The sequence below is a fragment of the Cucurbita pepo genome, chromosome 1 (assembly GCF_057944985.1).
Source record: "Cucurbita pepo subsp. pepo isolate OVF chromosome 1, ASM5794498v1, whole genome shotgun sequence".
Taxonomy (NCBI): domain Eukaryota; kingdom Viridiplantae; phylum Streptophyta; class Magnoliopsida; order Cucurbitales; family Cucurbitaceae; genus Cucurbita; species Cucurbita pepo.
Window position 1 is genome coordinate 20,480,971 of NC_141798.1, and position 15,085 is coordinate 20,496,055.

General features: G+C 44.3%; 2 protein-coding genes across 3 annotated transcripts; one reads left to right on the top strand and one right to left on the bottom strand.

Annotated features, from left to right (window-relative positions):
• Positions 1-6,175: 6,175 nt before the first annotated feature.
• Positions 6,176-12,225, top strand: LOC111811094 (mini-chromosome maintenance complex-binding protein). The gene is made up of 15 exons (XM_023697825.2): positions 6,176-6,464; positions 6,761-6,874; positions 6,963-7,070; positions 7,188-7,319; positions 7,720-7,764; positions 8,056-8,169; positions 8,281-8,439; positions 8,581-8,652; positions 8,779-8,892; positions 9,029-9,231; positions 9,324-9,459; positions 9,577-9,804; positions 9,876-9,943; positions 10,181-10,296; positions 11,583-12,225. Exons 1-14 carry the CDS (start codon positions 6,231-6,233, stop codon positions 10,293-10,295), a joined length of 1,842 nt encoding a protein of 613 aa, XP_023553593.2. The 5' UTR covers positions 6,176-6,230; the 3' UTR covers position 10,296; positions 11,583-12,225.
• Positions 12,028-14,261, bottom strand: LOC111811103 (adenine/guanine permease AZG1). 2 transcript variants are annotated; one of them, XM_023697842.2, is made up of 2 exons: positions 12,265-14,261; positions 12,028-12,168 (listed from the first exon to the last, which is right to left on the bottom strand). In XM_023697842.2, exons 1-2 carry the CDS (start codon positions 13,984-13,986, stop codon positions 12,154-12,156), a joined length of 1,737 nt encoding a protein of 578 aa, XP_023553610.1. In that variant the 5' UTR covers positions 13,987-14,261; the 3' UTR covers positions 12,028-12,153. The 2 variants fall into 2 exon arrangements, with proteins under 2 accessions (XP_023553610.1, XP_086984659.1); XM_087128533.1 differs by having other exon boundaries at positions 12,028-14,260.
• Positions 14,262-15,085: the final 824 nt, after the last annotated feature.

A 15,085-nucleotide genomic window follows, 5' to 3' on the forward strand; every position in this document is an offset into this window, starting at 1 on the left:
GTTTTGCCTCGTTCTCTCGAATTTTGTGTATGCCTCGACTTAGCTTCAATGCACACTCTTGATATGTTGGATGATGCACCGTCCTCCTCGGTCGCATCATGACACTTCTCTAACTTGGCCCAAACATAATCGGATGGCGCACCACTTGAGAGTCGCCCGTTATCTGTGTTGTGTGTGAGGCTCACAACCTACTCTCTCTCAAGTGCATTGACTTGAATGATTATAAATTTATTTTTGTTTTGACTATATAAATTCATATGGAATAATTTAGGTTTTTTTTAACAAATTAAATAACTATTACTAATTTTTTAAAATTGATGAAAATTTCACGAGTTATTGCAACGAAGTGGTTGAAGAAAAAAGAAGTTAGTTGAGGTGGGATATGAGAGTGACGCGTGAGAGCGTGTGAATTAGAGAGAGTGGGGGAGCTGGGACACGTCATGCTTACTGTTCAAATGGATGGACCCACAATTTGACCATTTGAGTCCACATTGGATTTGCAGGTGCTGCGCTGTGACGGTGCTACGCGTTTTGAGAGTGCGAAAAGCTTGGGCGGCAAGCTTAAAGTACAGGCACTCTCTTCACGAATTTTCATTGCTATTTCTTCATTCTGTAATTTGACGATTTTAATGACGTCATTATTTAACTAAATCATTTATTAGTTTTGTGATTAAAAGTCTAAAATTTAATAAAATTAGAATATATCACTGTTTATGAGAACTATTTTTAAGAATTAAAAACTTTTTAGATAGTTGATAATATTTTAAATGTTATTTAAAATTTTAATACTGGTTAAATACAACTTTAAAATTTAAGAAATCAATCTATAGTTTAATTTAAACTATGCTATATTGACTTGAGGCACCAGCTGGTAAGGTAAATTAATTTAATTCAATCTCAAGCTAAATTAATTTTTGCATTTCAGACATAATTGGGCTGAAAGTTGGAGGACCAGCTGGTAAGGTCGAATGTGAACTGGAGGCCCAGTTAAGGTCCAATGTGAACTGGAGGAAGGCCCAGCTGTTAAGGTCCAATGTGAACCGGAGGGAGGAACAGCTGGAAAGGTCCAATGTGAACTGGAGGGAGGCCCAGCTAGTAAGGTCCAATATGAACTGGAGGAAGGCCCAGCTGGTAAGGTACAATCTGAACTCGAGGCCCAGCTAGCAAGGTCCAAAGTGAACTTGAGGCCCAGCTGGTAAGGAACAATGTGAATTGCCGGCCTAGACGACCAGGTCCATGGTGAACAGGCGGCCCAGCTGGTCAGGTCCAAGTTGAGGCCCAGCTGGTAAGGTCCAATGTCATCTGGAGGCCATACTGGTAAGGACCAAGGTGAACTGACGGCCCAGATGGTTAGGTCCAAGGTGACTGGAGGCCCAGATGGTCAGGTCCAAGGTGACTGGAGGCCCAGATGGCCTGGTCCAAGGTGACTGGAGGCCCAGCTGGTAAGGTCCAAGGTGAAGTGGCGGCCCAGCTGGTCAGGTCCAATGTGAACTGGAGGCCCAGCTGGTCAGGTCCAATGTGAACTCAAGGCTCATATTGTCAGGTCCAATGTGAACTGGAGGCCCAGTTGGTAAGGTCCAATGTCATCTGGAGGCCCAGCTAGTAAGGTCCAAGGTGAACTGGTGGCCCAGATTGTCAGGTCCAAGGTGAACTGGCGGCCCATCTGGTCAGGTCCAATGTGAACTGGAGGCCCAGCTGGTCAGGTCCAATGTGAACTTGAGGCCGAGATTGTCAGGTCCAATATGAACTGGAGGCCCAGTTCGTAAGGTCCAATGTCATCTGGAGGCCCAGCTGGTAAGGTCCAAGAGTAACTGGTGGCTCAGATTGTCAGGTCCATGGTGAACTGGCGGCCCATCTGGTCAGGTCCAATGTGAACTGAAGGCCCAGCTGGTAAGGTCCAAGGTGAACTGGTGGCCCAGATTGTCAGGGCCGAGGTGAACTGTCGACCCATCTTCTCAGGTCCAATGTGAACTAGCAGCCCAGCTGCTCAGGCCGAATGTGAACTAGAGGCCCAGCTAGTCAGGTCTAATGTGAAATGGAGGCCCAGCTGGTCAGGTCCAATGTGAACTGGAGGCCCAACTGGTCAGGTCTAATGCGAAATGGAGGCCAGCTGGTCAGGTCCAATGTGAACTGGAGGCCCAACTGGTCAGGTCCAATGTGAACTGGAGGCCCAGTTGGTAAGGTCCAATGTCATCTGGAGGCCCAGCTAGTAAGGTCCAAGGTGAACTGGTGGCCCAGATTGTCAGGTCCAAGGTGAACTGGCGGCCCATCTGGTCAGGTCCAATGTGAACTGGAGGCCCAGCTGGTCAGGTCCAATGTGAACTTGAGGCCGAGATTGTCAGGTCCAATATGAACTGGAGGCCCAGTTCGTAAGGTCCAATGTCATCTGGAGGCCCAGCTGGTAAGGTCCAAGAGTAACTGGTGGCTCAGATTGTCAGGTCCATGGTGAACTGGCGGCCCATCTGGTCAGGTCCAATGTGAACTGAAGGCCCAGCTGGTAAGGTCCAAGGTGAACTGGTGGCCCAGATTGTCAGGGCCGAGGTGAACTGTCGACCCATCTTCTCAGGTCCAATGTGAACTAGCAGCCCAGCTGCTCAGGCCGAATGTGAACTAGAGGCCCAGCTAGTCAGGTCTAATGTGAAATGGAGGCCCAGCTGGTCAGGTCCAATGTGAACTGGAGGCCCAACTGGTCAGGTCTAATGCGAAATGGAGGCCAGCTGGTCAGGTCCAATGTGAACTGGAGGCCCAACTGGTCAGGTCTAATGCGAAATGGAGGCCAGCTGGTCAGGTCCAATGTGAACTGGAGGCCCAACTGGTCAGGTCCAATGTGAACTGGAGGCCCAGTTGGTAAGGTCCAATGTCATCTGGAGGCCCAGCTAGTAAGGTCCAAGGTGAACTGGTGGCCCAGATTGTCAGGGCCGAGGTGAACTGTCGACCCATCTTCTCAGGTCCAATGTGAACTAGCAGCCCAGCTGCTCAGGCCGAATGTGAACTAGAGGCCCAGCTAGTCAGGTCTAATGTGAAATGGAGGCCCAGCTGGTCAGGTCCAATGTGAACTGGAGGCCCAACTGGTCAGGTCTAATGCGAAAGGGAGGCCAGCTGGTCAGGTCCAATGTGAACTGGAGGCCCAACTGGTCAGGTCCAATGTGAACTGGAGGCCCAGTTGGTAAGGTCCAATGTCATCTGGAGGCCCAGCTAGTAAGGTCCAAGGTGAACTGGTGGCCCAGATTGTCAGGTCCAAGGTGAACTGGCGGCCCATCTGGTCAGGTCCAATGTGAACTGGAGGCCCAGCTTGTCAGGTCCAATGTGAACTTGAGGCCAAGATTGTCAGGTCCAATATGAACTGGAGGCCCAGTTCGTAAGGTCCAATGTCATCTGGAGGCCCAGCTGGTAAGGTCCAAGAGTAACTGGTGGCTCAGATTGTCAGGTCCATGGTGAACTGGCGGCCCATCTGGTCAGGTCCAATGTGAACTGAAGGCCCAGCTGGTAAGGTCCAAGGTGAACTGGTGGCCCAGATTGTCAGGGCCGAGGTGAACTGTCGACCCATCTTCTCAGGTCCAATGTGAACTAGCAGCCCAGCTGCTCAGGCCGAATGTGAACTAGAGGCCCAGCTAGTCAGGTCTAATGTGAAATGGAGGCCCAGCTGGTCAGGTCCAATGTGAACTGGAGGCCCAACTGGTCAGGTCTAATGCGAAATGGAGGCCAGCTGGTCAGGTCCAATGTGAACTGGAGGCCCAACTGGTCAGGTCCAATGTGAACTGGAGGCCCAGTTGGTAAGGTAAAATGTCATCTGGAGGCCCAGCTAGTAAGGTCCAAGGTGAACTGGTGGCCCAGATTGTCAGGTCCAAGGTGAACTGGCGGCCCATCTGGTCAGGTCCAATGTGAACTGGAGGCCCAGCTGGTCAGGTCCAATGTGAACTTGAGGCCGAGATTGTCAGGTCCAATATGAACTGGAGGCCCAGTTCGTAAGGTCCAATGTCATCTGGAGGCCCAGCTGGTAAGGTCCAAGAGTAACTGGTGGCTCAGATTGTCAGGTCCATGGTGAACTGGCGGCCCATCTGGTCAGGTCCAATGTGAACTGAAGGCCCAGCTGGTAAGGTCCAAGGTGAACTGGTGGCCCAGATTGTCAGGGCCGAGGTGAACTGTCGACCCATCTTCTCAGGTCCAATGTGAACTAGCAGCCCAGCTGCTCAGGCCGAATGTGAACTAGAGGCCCAGCTAGTCAGGTCTAATGTGAAATGGAGGCCCAGCTGGTCAGGTCCAATGTGAACTGGAGGCCCAACTGGTCAGGTCTAATGCGAAATGGAGGCCAGCTGGTCAGGTCCAATGTGAACTGGAGGCCCAACTGGTCAGGTCCAATGTGAACTGGAGGCCCAGTTGGTAAGGTCCAATGTCATCTGGAGGCCCAGCTAGTAAGGTCCAAGGTGAACTGGTGGCCCAGATTGTCAGGTCCAAGGTGAACTGGCGGCCCATCTGGTCAGGTCCAATGTGAACTGGAGGCCCAGCTTGTCAGGTCCAATGTGAACTTGAGGCCGAGATTGTCAGGTCCAATATGAACTGGAGGCCCAGTTCGTAAGGTCCAATGTCATCTGGAGGCCCAGCTGGTAAGGTCCAAGAGTAACTGGTGGCTCAGATTGTCAGGTCCATGGTGAACTGGCGGCCCATCTGGTCAGGTCCAATGTGAACTGAAGGCCCAGCTGGTAAGGTCCAAGGTGAACTGGTGGCCCAGATTGTCAGGGCCGAGGTGAACTGTCGACCCATCTTCTCAGGTCCAATGTGAACTAGCAGCCCAGCTGCTCAGGCCGAATGTGAACTAGAGGCCCAGCTAGTCAGGTCTAATGTGAAATGGAGGCCCAGCTGGTCAGGTCCAATGTGAACTGGAGGCCCAACTGGTCAGGTCTAATGCGAAATGGAGGCCAGCTGGTCAGGTCCAATGTGAACTGGAGGCCCAACTGGTCAGGTCCAATGTGAACTGGAGGCCCAGTTGGTAAGGTCCAATGTCATCTGGAGGCCCAGCTAGTAAGGTCCAAGATGAACTGGTGGCCCAGATGTCAGGTCCAAGGTGAACTGGCGGCCCATCTGGTCAGGTCCAATGTGAACTGGAGGCCCAGCTGGTCAGGTCCAATGTGAACTTGAGGCCGAGATTGTCAGGTCCAATGTGAACTGGAGGCCCAGTTCGTACGGTCCAATGTCATCTGGAGGCCCTGCTTTTAAGGTCCAATGTGAACTCGAGGCCCATATTGTCAGGTCCAATGTGAACTGGAGGCCCAGTTGGTAAGGTCCAATGTCATCTGGAGGCCCAGCTAGTAAGGTCCAAGGTGAACTGGTGGCCCAGATTGTCAGGTCCAAGGTGAACTGGCGGCCCATCTGGTCAGGTCCAATGTGAACTGGAGGCCCAGCTGATCAGGTCCAATGTGAACTTGAGGCCGAGATTGTCAGGTCCAATGTGAACTGGAGGCCCAGTTCGTAAGGTCCAATGTCATCTGGAGGCCCAGCTGGTAAGGTCTAAGGTGAACTGACGGCCCAAATTTTCAGGTCCAAGGTGAACTGGCGGCCCAACTGGTCAGGTCCAATGTGAATTGGAGGCCTAGCTTGTCAAGTCCTATGTGAACTGGAGGCCCAGTTGGTAAGGTCCAAGGTGAACTGGAGGCCCAGTTCGTACGGTCCAATGTCATCTGGAGGCCCAGCTTTTAAGGTCCAAGGTGAATTGGCGGCCCAACTGGTCAGGTCCAATTTGGATTGAAGGCCTAGCTTGTCATGTCGAACTGGAGGCCCAGTTGGTAAGGTCCAAGGTGAACTCGAGCCCTATTGGTAGGGTCCAATGTCATCTGGAGCCCAGTTGGTAAGGTCCAAGGTGATCTGGCGGCCCAGATTGTCAGGTGTAAGGTGAACTTGCGGCCCAGATTGTTAGGTTCAAGGTGAACTGGCGGCCCATCTGGTCAGGTTCAAGGTGAACTTACGGCACAGCTAGTCAGGCCCAAAGTGATCTAGGGCCTAGCTGGTAAGGTTCAAGGTGAACTGGAGGCCCATCTGGTAAGGTCCAATGTGAACTGGCGGCCCAGCTCAGGTCCAATGTGAACTGGTGGCCGGGCTGGTAAGGTGCAGGACTGTTGACCCGGCTGGTGAGGTCTAATGTGAAATGGAGGGAAAATGGCGGGAACGAAGAGGCATAAGCTCCTTGATTTGGCGGGAAATCTCTGTAGACTGTATCTGCTACATTTCCATTTAGGATGTCCAATGAACATGTCGGTTCGGAGAGAGATAGAGACAGAGCTAGAGAGAGAGAGCGCGCAACCATGGTTGGACTACCCTACGATTTCCTTGTTAACCCTCTTGGTGCTGTGAGATCAACCTTCGACCAGGCGATATCATCGGGTTCCAATCCAGCGTCTTTTGATGGCAAGGACTGGGGAGCGCTCGATCCATTTCGTCACTTCCTTTTTGACCAAGATGGTCTATCTAAGGTTCAATCAACTTCCAATTTTACGTTCATATGTTCTGTGTTTGGAATGTTTTTTTCAGTGTTTGTTCAATTTGTTAAAAAGACGAACAAATTCTTCCCCGCTATCTAGTTTTTGAGCAGTGGATTTCATTTTTCTATTATGGGTATTCATTCGCACAAATCACTAGATGCTCTTGTGTGAGGTTTATCAGTTGAGCTCGTTAACTTTTTTTCTCGCGTTCTTAGTATTCTGTAAGAATTAAGGGTTTAATGTCATTAGGTTTTCGAATCGATCATTTGACGAGTAGCTTTCCGTAGGTTCCAATTTTGAACGCTTCAAGCGTTAAATGGGTTCAGCCCAACTGTCTTGTTCGGTTCAAGGGAATGATTCAAGACATGCTGGGAAATGAGTTTTATGTTGGCGCTTACAAGGTAATTTTATTTATCTGCTACTAAGCAATTTTCTGTTTAAGATACTGCTGTTTTGTTGTTTGTTAAGGTTCTCTCTGGTATTGTGAAGGATGGCTCCACTTGGAAAACCACCAAGTTTACGGATTCTTCTCAATGCCCGACAGGAATTTCCCCGGATATGCGCATCTGGGAACGCCGTTTGCTGTACTGTGTGCCTGTGAGTTTTCAATAATTACCCCTTCTTTGTAAGCTGTTCCTGCAAAATTTCTCCCTTTGAATTTGTTTGTGTGCTTGATGGCATTTTTTTGAGTGCATTCTTTATCATTTTGGTTAGGTTCCAGGTCAGAATTCTTGGACAGAATCCTCGCGTTTAGGAGAGATCAATCAGAGTGCTGAGGGGACATCTGAAAACAAACAAAAGCGTTGCAGATTGGATGAAAATTCTGTCGATCCTATGGACTTGCTTGTACTTTTTCCTCTATCACTTGCTCTCGTTTTATTTTAAACTTTTAGCTGTTCATTTCATCCATGACCCCATCAACACCAAATATATCATAAATTGCTTCTTCAATCTGTATTTGTTCAGTACTTTTTGTATTTATATCTATTAGATTTATTCATGTGCCTTTAGAGATTTCTGACATTTAGCACGACAGCTCAAATAATTTTAGTAAACAGCTTGTAGCTTGCTTATTCTCCTGAAATAATAGATTTGTTAATTATTCAATTTCTTTTGCGGCGCTTTGGTCTGTTGTGCACTACTCTGGCTCTAATCACTTTTATGTAGGGATTAGTTACTCTGTTTCTCTGTTTTATAATAAAGGGAATAGCAGCTGCTGCCTTCTGACATCTTATTTAAATCACAGGCTTCAAGTGATGAGCTTCAAAGTTCTTCCTGTGCGAAAAAGATGGTGAGCGATCTTCTTTTTTTAAACGTTTATTAGTTTTACTCTGTCAGTAGTTTTTACTTCAGATTGAGTATCATCTTTTGGAGTTTAAGAAGTTAACTTGCACAGCACCTTTCACAATAGAAAAATGAGATGCAAACTTTATATTCTTGTTTCATTGTTCATAAAGAGGTTATACCAAATAATGAACATCAAACAGAATGCTTGTATATTGTTGGACGTTTTGCTGTTTTACCTCTCTTGGTGTATTTTAATTTAACTTATTCTTCTGTTATCATCTCTTTCATTTCATAGAAAGACGAACAACTTTCGCCCGGCTTACAGTCTCCAAATATTTCCTCTGTGGCTGTATCTAGTCTAAGCACTGTCAACAATGCTGAAAGAAATTTTCTTCCTTGTCTAGTTAAGGTAAGTACCCACTCTATATCCTGAATCAGGCTGTAATATAATTGTTCTTATCAAGTGTGTTGTGGGGTTGGAAATGTTTCTTAATTCTCAGCATATCTATCTATATTGCAGATGTATGATACTGTGGAGTCTGAGTTGAAATTGAATGATGTTTTTGAGTTTATTGGTGTCATTACCCTTGGCACAGAGCAAAAAGTTGACAAGGATGACGACGATGAGTTCTCAAATGGTTTATGTGAGGACTTATCGGTTCAATTTCCTCCCGACAGGGTATTGATACATGTTAAACTCTTTCATCATTTCCCTCTGTCTAGTTAGCTACCTCTGGAAGTGACTCATAAACAAAGAATTATATGATCTTGAGTGGTTCTAGATAAATTAATATAGCATCAATTTTCTACTTTGTTATAGGTACCGTGTCTCCATTGTGTTGTTCACAGGAAACTTGCCGTTCATGACTTCCAAACTTTCCATGTGTTAGAGGTGCTTTATAACTACAAGTGATGTCTGATTTGTCCTTTCGACCTCTTTTATTGTCACTAGTGTAGTTTTTGTTTCTTTTTTCATATTGTACCGCTTATGTACGTATGTTATATTCTTATGTAACAGCCAACAACCCATCTAATTCGAGAGATACGTACCACTCTACTAAATCACCTGACCATTGTTCTTGGCAATGATGGAGTTGCAGCTCACTTTTTGTTGTTGCATCTTCTATCCAAGGTCAGGGTATTTCCTTTTAATTATTCATTACCTAACTTGTCTCTACTTCTATGTTCTGGTAATCTTGGTCTAAATAATTTTATCACTATGTTATCATGTATGGGTTTGAATCCTAAAGGACAAATTTATTGATTAGGTGCATGCTAGGGTGGATTCCCTGGCCGTGGGTAAACTTTCACTAAACCTCACAGGTTTTAACAACGAAAGTATGTCAATCTTTGGAAATCAGCTCAGGCTTACTGTCAAGTGTCTTCTTCCATTCACGGAATATATACCACTCACAGTAGAATATCTAAATACAGCTTCACTGGCACCGAAGAAGGATTATGAGATAAACCGGTAAGACAGAAATAATGCTGACAGTTGGCTAATGCTTCTCCTTGATTTCATCCAAATTGAAATAATTGGTGTAATATCTTGACAAAATACAGATTGGTTCCTGGTGTTCTTCAGCTGGCAGAAGGTTCACATTTGATGATTGATGAAACACAACTGGAAATAGGGACACTGAATTCTCTTGGAGTTGAAAACGCAAGGCTGCTGAAAAATTTAATGGAGTCGCAAAAGGTATCTGTGTTGGCGCAGCCTATTTGTATATACACGTAGATGAAATATTTTCTATAGTTTTTGGTTGAATTACTTGCTCCTCGTCCTTGTATTGATTAAATAAACCTTTTTCTCCAGGTTGAATATGATTTCAAGTACTACAAAATGGATATGACAACCGATGTCCAATTGCTAATTTTGTCAGAGGGTAAATCCAACATTTTGCCAGCTGATTTGGTTGTGCCTTTCCAACCTTCATCTGTAGGTTCTTCCGCAATTACTGATATGAATGCACTAGAAGCATGGAGGTGGTACTTATCTAATTTAAGGTCATTGCCACATTCCATTGAGTCAGAAATGCAGCAGGTACATCTTAGGCTTACTTGATTCTTGAAATTATCTTCTGGTGCTTGAAATTCATAATTTTGGGCTTACAGGTTGTAGAAAATGACTTGGTGGCAGCGAAGCAGGCAGATAGGAGCTTAGGCAGCCAAGACTTAAGCAGGCAAGTAGTTGCAAAATGTTCATGTAAAAGTCAAAGTCTACAACTAGTAGATACTGTTCTTTTTGGACTCTCTTTTGGGCTTCTCCACGAGATTTTTAAATTGCATATGCTTGGGAGAGGTTTCTACACCCTTATAAATAATATTTCGTTCTCCTCCCCAATCGATATGGGATCTCATAATTCATTTGTTATTCAGTCTTGCTCATAGTTCTCTTAATGGTTGTAATTATTGTGCAGGTTGCTAACGATAGGTCGCCTGATGTCTGCAAGTTACGGAGAAACCTCTTTGTCATTGGAACATTGGCAGATGGTCAAGGAACTAGAAAGGTTGAGAAGGGAGAGACTCACATGAGGTATTCCACACAAACCCACTTGGCACTCCATTGTATCCATTTGAGCCGATGGGTGGTTTAGACTTTGTTGTATTGCAGTGTTGAGTGTGTAAATCATCTGGTTAGCAATGAACCAAACCACATCAAAAAATAAGACAGGGTCTAATATTTTGCTAGCAAGAGGAATTTGGTGGAGTTCCAAGCAGAAAAAAACCAATTCCCAAATGTCTTAAAACTGTCACCTGCAACCTCGGACACTTGTTTTGGAACTTAGCGCACCAAATTCAACACAAAAGCCTGTCACTGCCACGCTTTAGTGTGTTCTCTGCCCAAAAGCACTAGTTTTGACTTTTTTTTGTTCTTGCGGTAAATCTAGCCGTTAAAACTAACGTAGAATGTTGGGATTTTCAAGTACTGATACTCCTCAGTATATTCGTTAGATCGTACATGAACTGTCCAGAAATGGTTGGGATAAATTTTCTGTGTCATTGACTTCAAAAGACACGTTGAGACATGAAGCAGTGTACTTCATGCATAAAGTTAAAAGAGTAGAACTTATGAGTGTAGATTTGGATAACATCAGTCAACTCATTGACTAGGTTGGTTGAGATTTCTGTCAATGTCAACCTGCCTGCCAGCCATAGGTAGCTTCATCGTTACTCTGGGTGTGTTGTGACTTGAGTGACCAATATTCTATTTTCACACGCAGAAAAAGAGAGAACAAATGGAGGAGAAAAGCCCAGCAAAGCAAAGCCAAGGTCGATACCATTAATAATAATAATAGAAAAGGGGGGATGGGTAGGATCTTTACCTAGAGTGTCAGGAAATATGGAGCCACTTGGACGCATAGTAATGGTGTCATTTCAGACAAGAACCTGAATACGTGTCCCAGTTATGAAGAAGACCATTGAGTTGTGTTGTGGACCATGTCTTGTCTTGTGTGTGATGCCTCAAAAACCTCCGAAAATGGTCTTTTATTGCTTGGGGATAGAAAAAACTGGAATAGAAAACACGCATGCCACATAATTTTGTGTCAGATGGAACACCTTGATGCAAGAATATGTTCTGCTCACTTTTGTTGTCCGTGTCCCAACTCCCTCCCCCTTATTCCCTTTCCTTATTCCAGAATCGTGTGGTTGTGTCAAAAAAACATCTATTCCTTCCATAGTTTGCAGCATATTACACGCCTACTACTACTATCTCACTGTTTTAGTCTTAACTTAAACGTTGTTTCATTGTTTCATTGTTTCATTGTTTCATTGTTTCATATTTGATTGATGTTATGCCTTCATCCTCTGTTTTTTTAGGCTAAATTGAAAGGAATTGCTGTAAAGTGATTGCTCAGGAAATGAATTTGTTTGGATAACGCCGTCAAGTGTGGGTCCGGATTCGGTTCGCCTTTGGGGCTCTCACATGAAAGTTAAGGAAGGAGAAGCATCCTCCTCCTCCTCTTCTTCTTCCTTCGAATCGCCACTCCACTCTGGCATGACCACAACGCAAGAATCATCGTTTCTGGTATCATGACAAGTACGAAACACAATCGTGTAGATAGCATTCATTTCAGGGCTTGAACTAATCCCGTGGTGTATAGGTTAAAAGAACTGTGCGTTTGGTGTCAATTTTTGAAAACGATTGTGGAATAGGTTTACTTTAGGAATTATCGTTTGAAAATACAAAGAAATCAGTGTAAACAAGCCAGATTTGGTATGTGAACATGACTATACGATGAAATTGAATGTCAAAGGTGAGGAATGAGGTGGTAACAGGTTGGTTTTGATTTGAACATAATAATGATAATAATAATGAAAGTCAAATCCTTTGACTAAAACATTTTGGCGTCTGTCCGGCCGTCCCCCCTACTATGTTCCCATGTAGCTGCTACCTAGGTAACACCTATATATAATTAACATTTCAATATTTCAAAATTAAAAAAAAAAAAAAAAAAAACAATTATAACAATGATGGAATAAAATATTTTAAAAACTATACTTCGGGCTGTACAGATTTTCGGGCAGGATCTTCTTCAGCCAGGAGCTGCCCGTTAGATGCACTGACATGGCTCCTCAACTTCACAAGTCCACATTTTTCCAAACCAGCCCAACCCCAATCCGGTACATGCAGCACCACGTAAGTCCCAATTCCACCAATCAGACCATAAGCAATAGAATAAGTCAACGGCATCAATATCAACGTCATGAACGCCGGAATTGCCTGCTGCATATCATTCCATTCAATCTCTACAACCGCCTTCATCATCAAAACCCCCACCAATATCAATGGCGGCCCTACCGCCCACGCCGGAATCGACGCCAACAACGGAGTAAAAAAGAAGGCCAGAAAGAAATAAGCCGCTACCGTCAGTCCCGTCAGCCCCGTCCTGCCGCCTTCCCTTATTCCCGTGGAGGACTCAATAAACGCCGTCACCGGCGAAGTCCCCAACAATGATCCGACGACGATGGCCGTAGCATCAGACATAAAGGCAAAATACTGCCCCTCAAAATCCCCATTTTGATCCACAAATCCTGCAAATCTGGCCATTGAATAAAGCGTTCCAGTGGTATCCAAAATATCCACGTATAAGAAAGTGACCATCGCCTCCCAAAAGTGGGGCTTCCCTAAATCCTTAAAGCTTAGTGCTCCAGCTGTGCTTTTAATTGTGTGTATATCCACAACTTTCTTAAAGTACTTATACGCCGCCTCCCCTGACGCCGTCTCTGGAAACGCCGTCACACTTGTTTTTCGAATCCACGAAACCACCGTCACGAATATGATCCCGTAAATCGTAGCCCCTTTTACGTTTTTCACCATACAATACGCAGTTATCACGAATCCCACTATGCCCAGCCACATAGTTGGGCTCTCCATTCTTCCGTTCAAACAGAGTATTCCGCCGGAAGCCGTTCCTCCGGCCATTAAACTTACCGTTCCGTTCCCGGAACTCACCACGGGGGACACCGACACCCGGGAGGCTTCTGGGCAGCCTCCGAGTGTCACTAACGTCGATGGGCTGAAGCCAATTAGACCAATTCCTTGGCTACTCTGTAATCCGATGAACGCTAAAAACAGCCCAATTCCGGCAGAGGAACTGATTCGAACTGGCTTTGGGATTAATTTCGCCAATTTTGCACGAAACCCAATTGCGGAAATGAGTAAAAAGATTAACCCCTCCATTAGAACGGCGGTCAAGGCGCTCTGGTAAGAAATGTTACCGGAGCCATGAAACCCGACGACGGTGTAAGCGAAATAAGCATTAGTCCCCATTCCCGGAGCTAAAGCAAGAGGAAGATTCGCGAAAACGCCCATTATAACACAACCAATTAGCGACGAAGCAATTGTCGCAACAATTAAGTCTCTACGGACTTGATCGAGGCAAGCGGCGTAGCCGGGATTGACGGGGTCGAACATGCAGGACCCATCGGGTTGGATGAGTCGGAGATTCGACCCGGAACAATTGGGGATGGAAATGGAAGGGTCGGAACAGAGAGGGACGCAATCCGATTGGGAACAGGTGGCGCCGGAATCGGCAAGGATGGAGGCGTTGACAGCCAAGATGTAGGCCATGGTTAAGAAGGTGGTGGTGCCGGCGCGGAGCTCGGTGGTGAAATTGGAGTTTCTTTCGGTTAATTTGAACCGCCTACCAATCCAGGTTTTGGCGACGGCGGAGTTAAGGCGGTCGAGGCGGCCTGGTTGCGCGGTGGTTTGGACTTCCATAAGGTCTGTTGAGGCAAGTCCGGAGATGGGGAAGCTGGCATCTATCAACACATAATTGGTTTATATATATAGAAATAAAATTTGAAGGAGAAGAAGACGACGATAGATTCTCGAACCGGGGATCTCTCCGCAGTTAAATTTCATTCAGTCAAGTCTCATAATTGTTATTGTTATTTATTTATTTATTTATTTCTATTTTAATTATTCTTTATTATATATTTTTCTTTTTCTAGTTTCGGTTGGAGTTTCCTTGTTCTCAGGCTATGTCAGGCTTGTTTTTAATATTACTTGTATTTTAAAAATTCCGGAAAAATAAGGAAAGTGACAACTATTACTTTGCTACCACCAACAATTCCAAAAAAAGTTGATATACTTCGATTTACATTTGTTTTAGTAAAAATATTTTTTTAAAATTTAAAATTTTTAAAATTATTATATTACAAAAACGATATTGAAAAAAAAATTTCACCAAGAATAATAATCGAAACAATTGGCAAGAATTAGAATATAAAGGTCGGAGATTATTTATTTATTTATTTATTTATATATATATATATATATATAGAGGAGAGGTAATAAATTTTAATTTTAAAATATTTAAAAGAGTGAGATGATGGAATTTAATATGAGAGAGATGAAGTCGAAAAGAGATACACTAGTGGGAGTGGGAACTTAGTTGAGTAGGTGGTTTAAATATATTACTTTTTAAAAATAAATTTTTTATTGTATTAAATATATACCACACACGATATAAATCAATCTCCCATTTATTTTTAAAAATATTATAAATTCAAATAGTGGTTTCCCACTAAAGCGACCACAATATTTATCAGCTGAAATGAATTATATAATTTAATATTAATTTTTTTTCAAATGTTTGAATTTAATAACTGACATTGATGAACATAGAAAATAATAATAATTGAATAAATATTGAATATGTTATATTTGGATATGTAGTAGGTGTAAATGTTATGAAGACCAAAAACATTATCCATAGATATAAATGCTAAAATAAAAAATATAAAAAAATAAAAATGGAGAAATTGAGGTGGTTTGAAATAATACGCAAACTTGTGGAGGTTCGGCCTCCGTCACT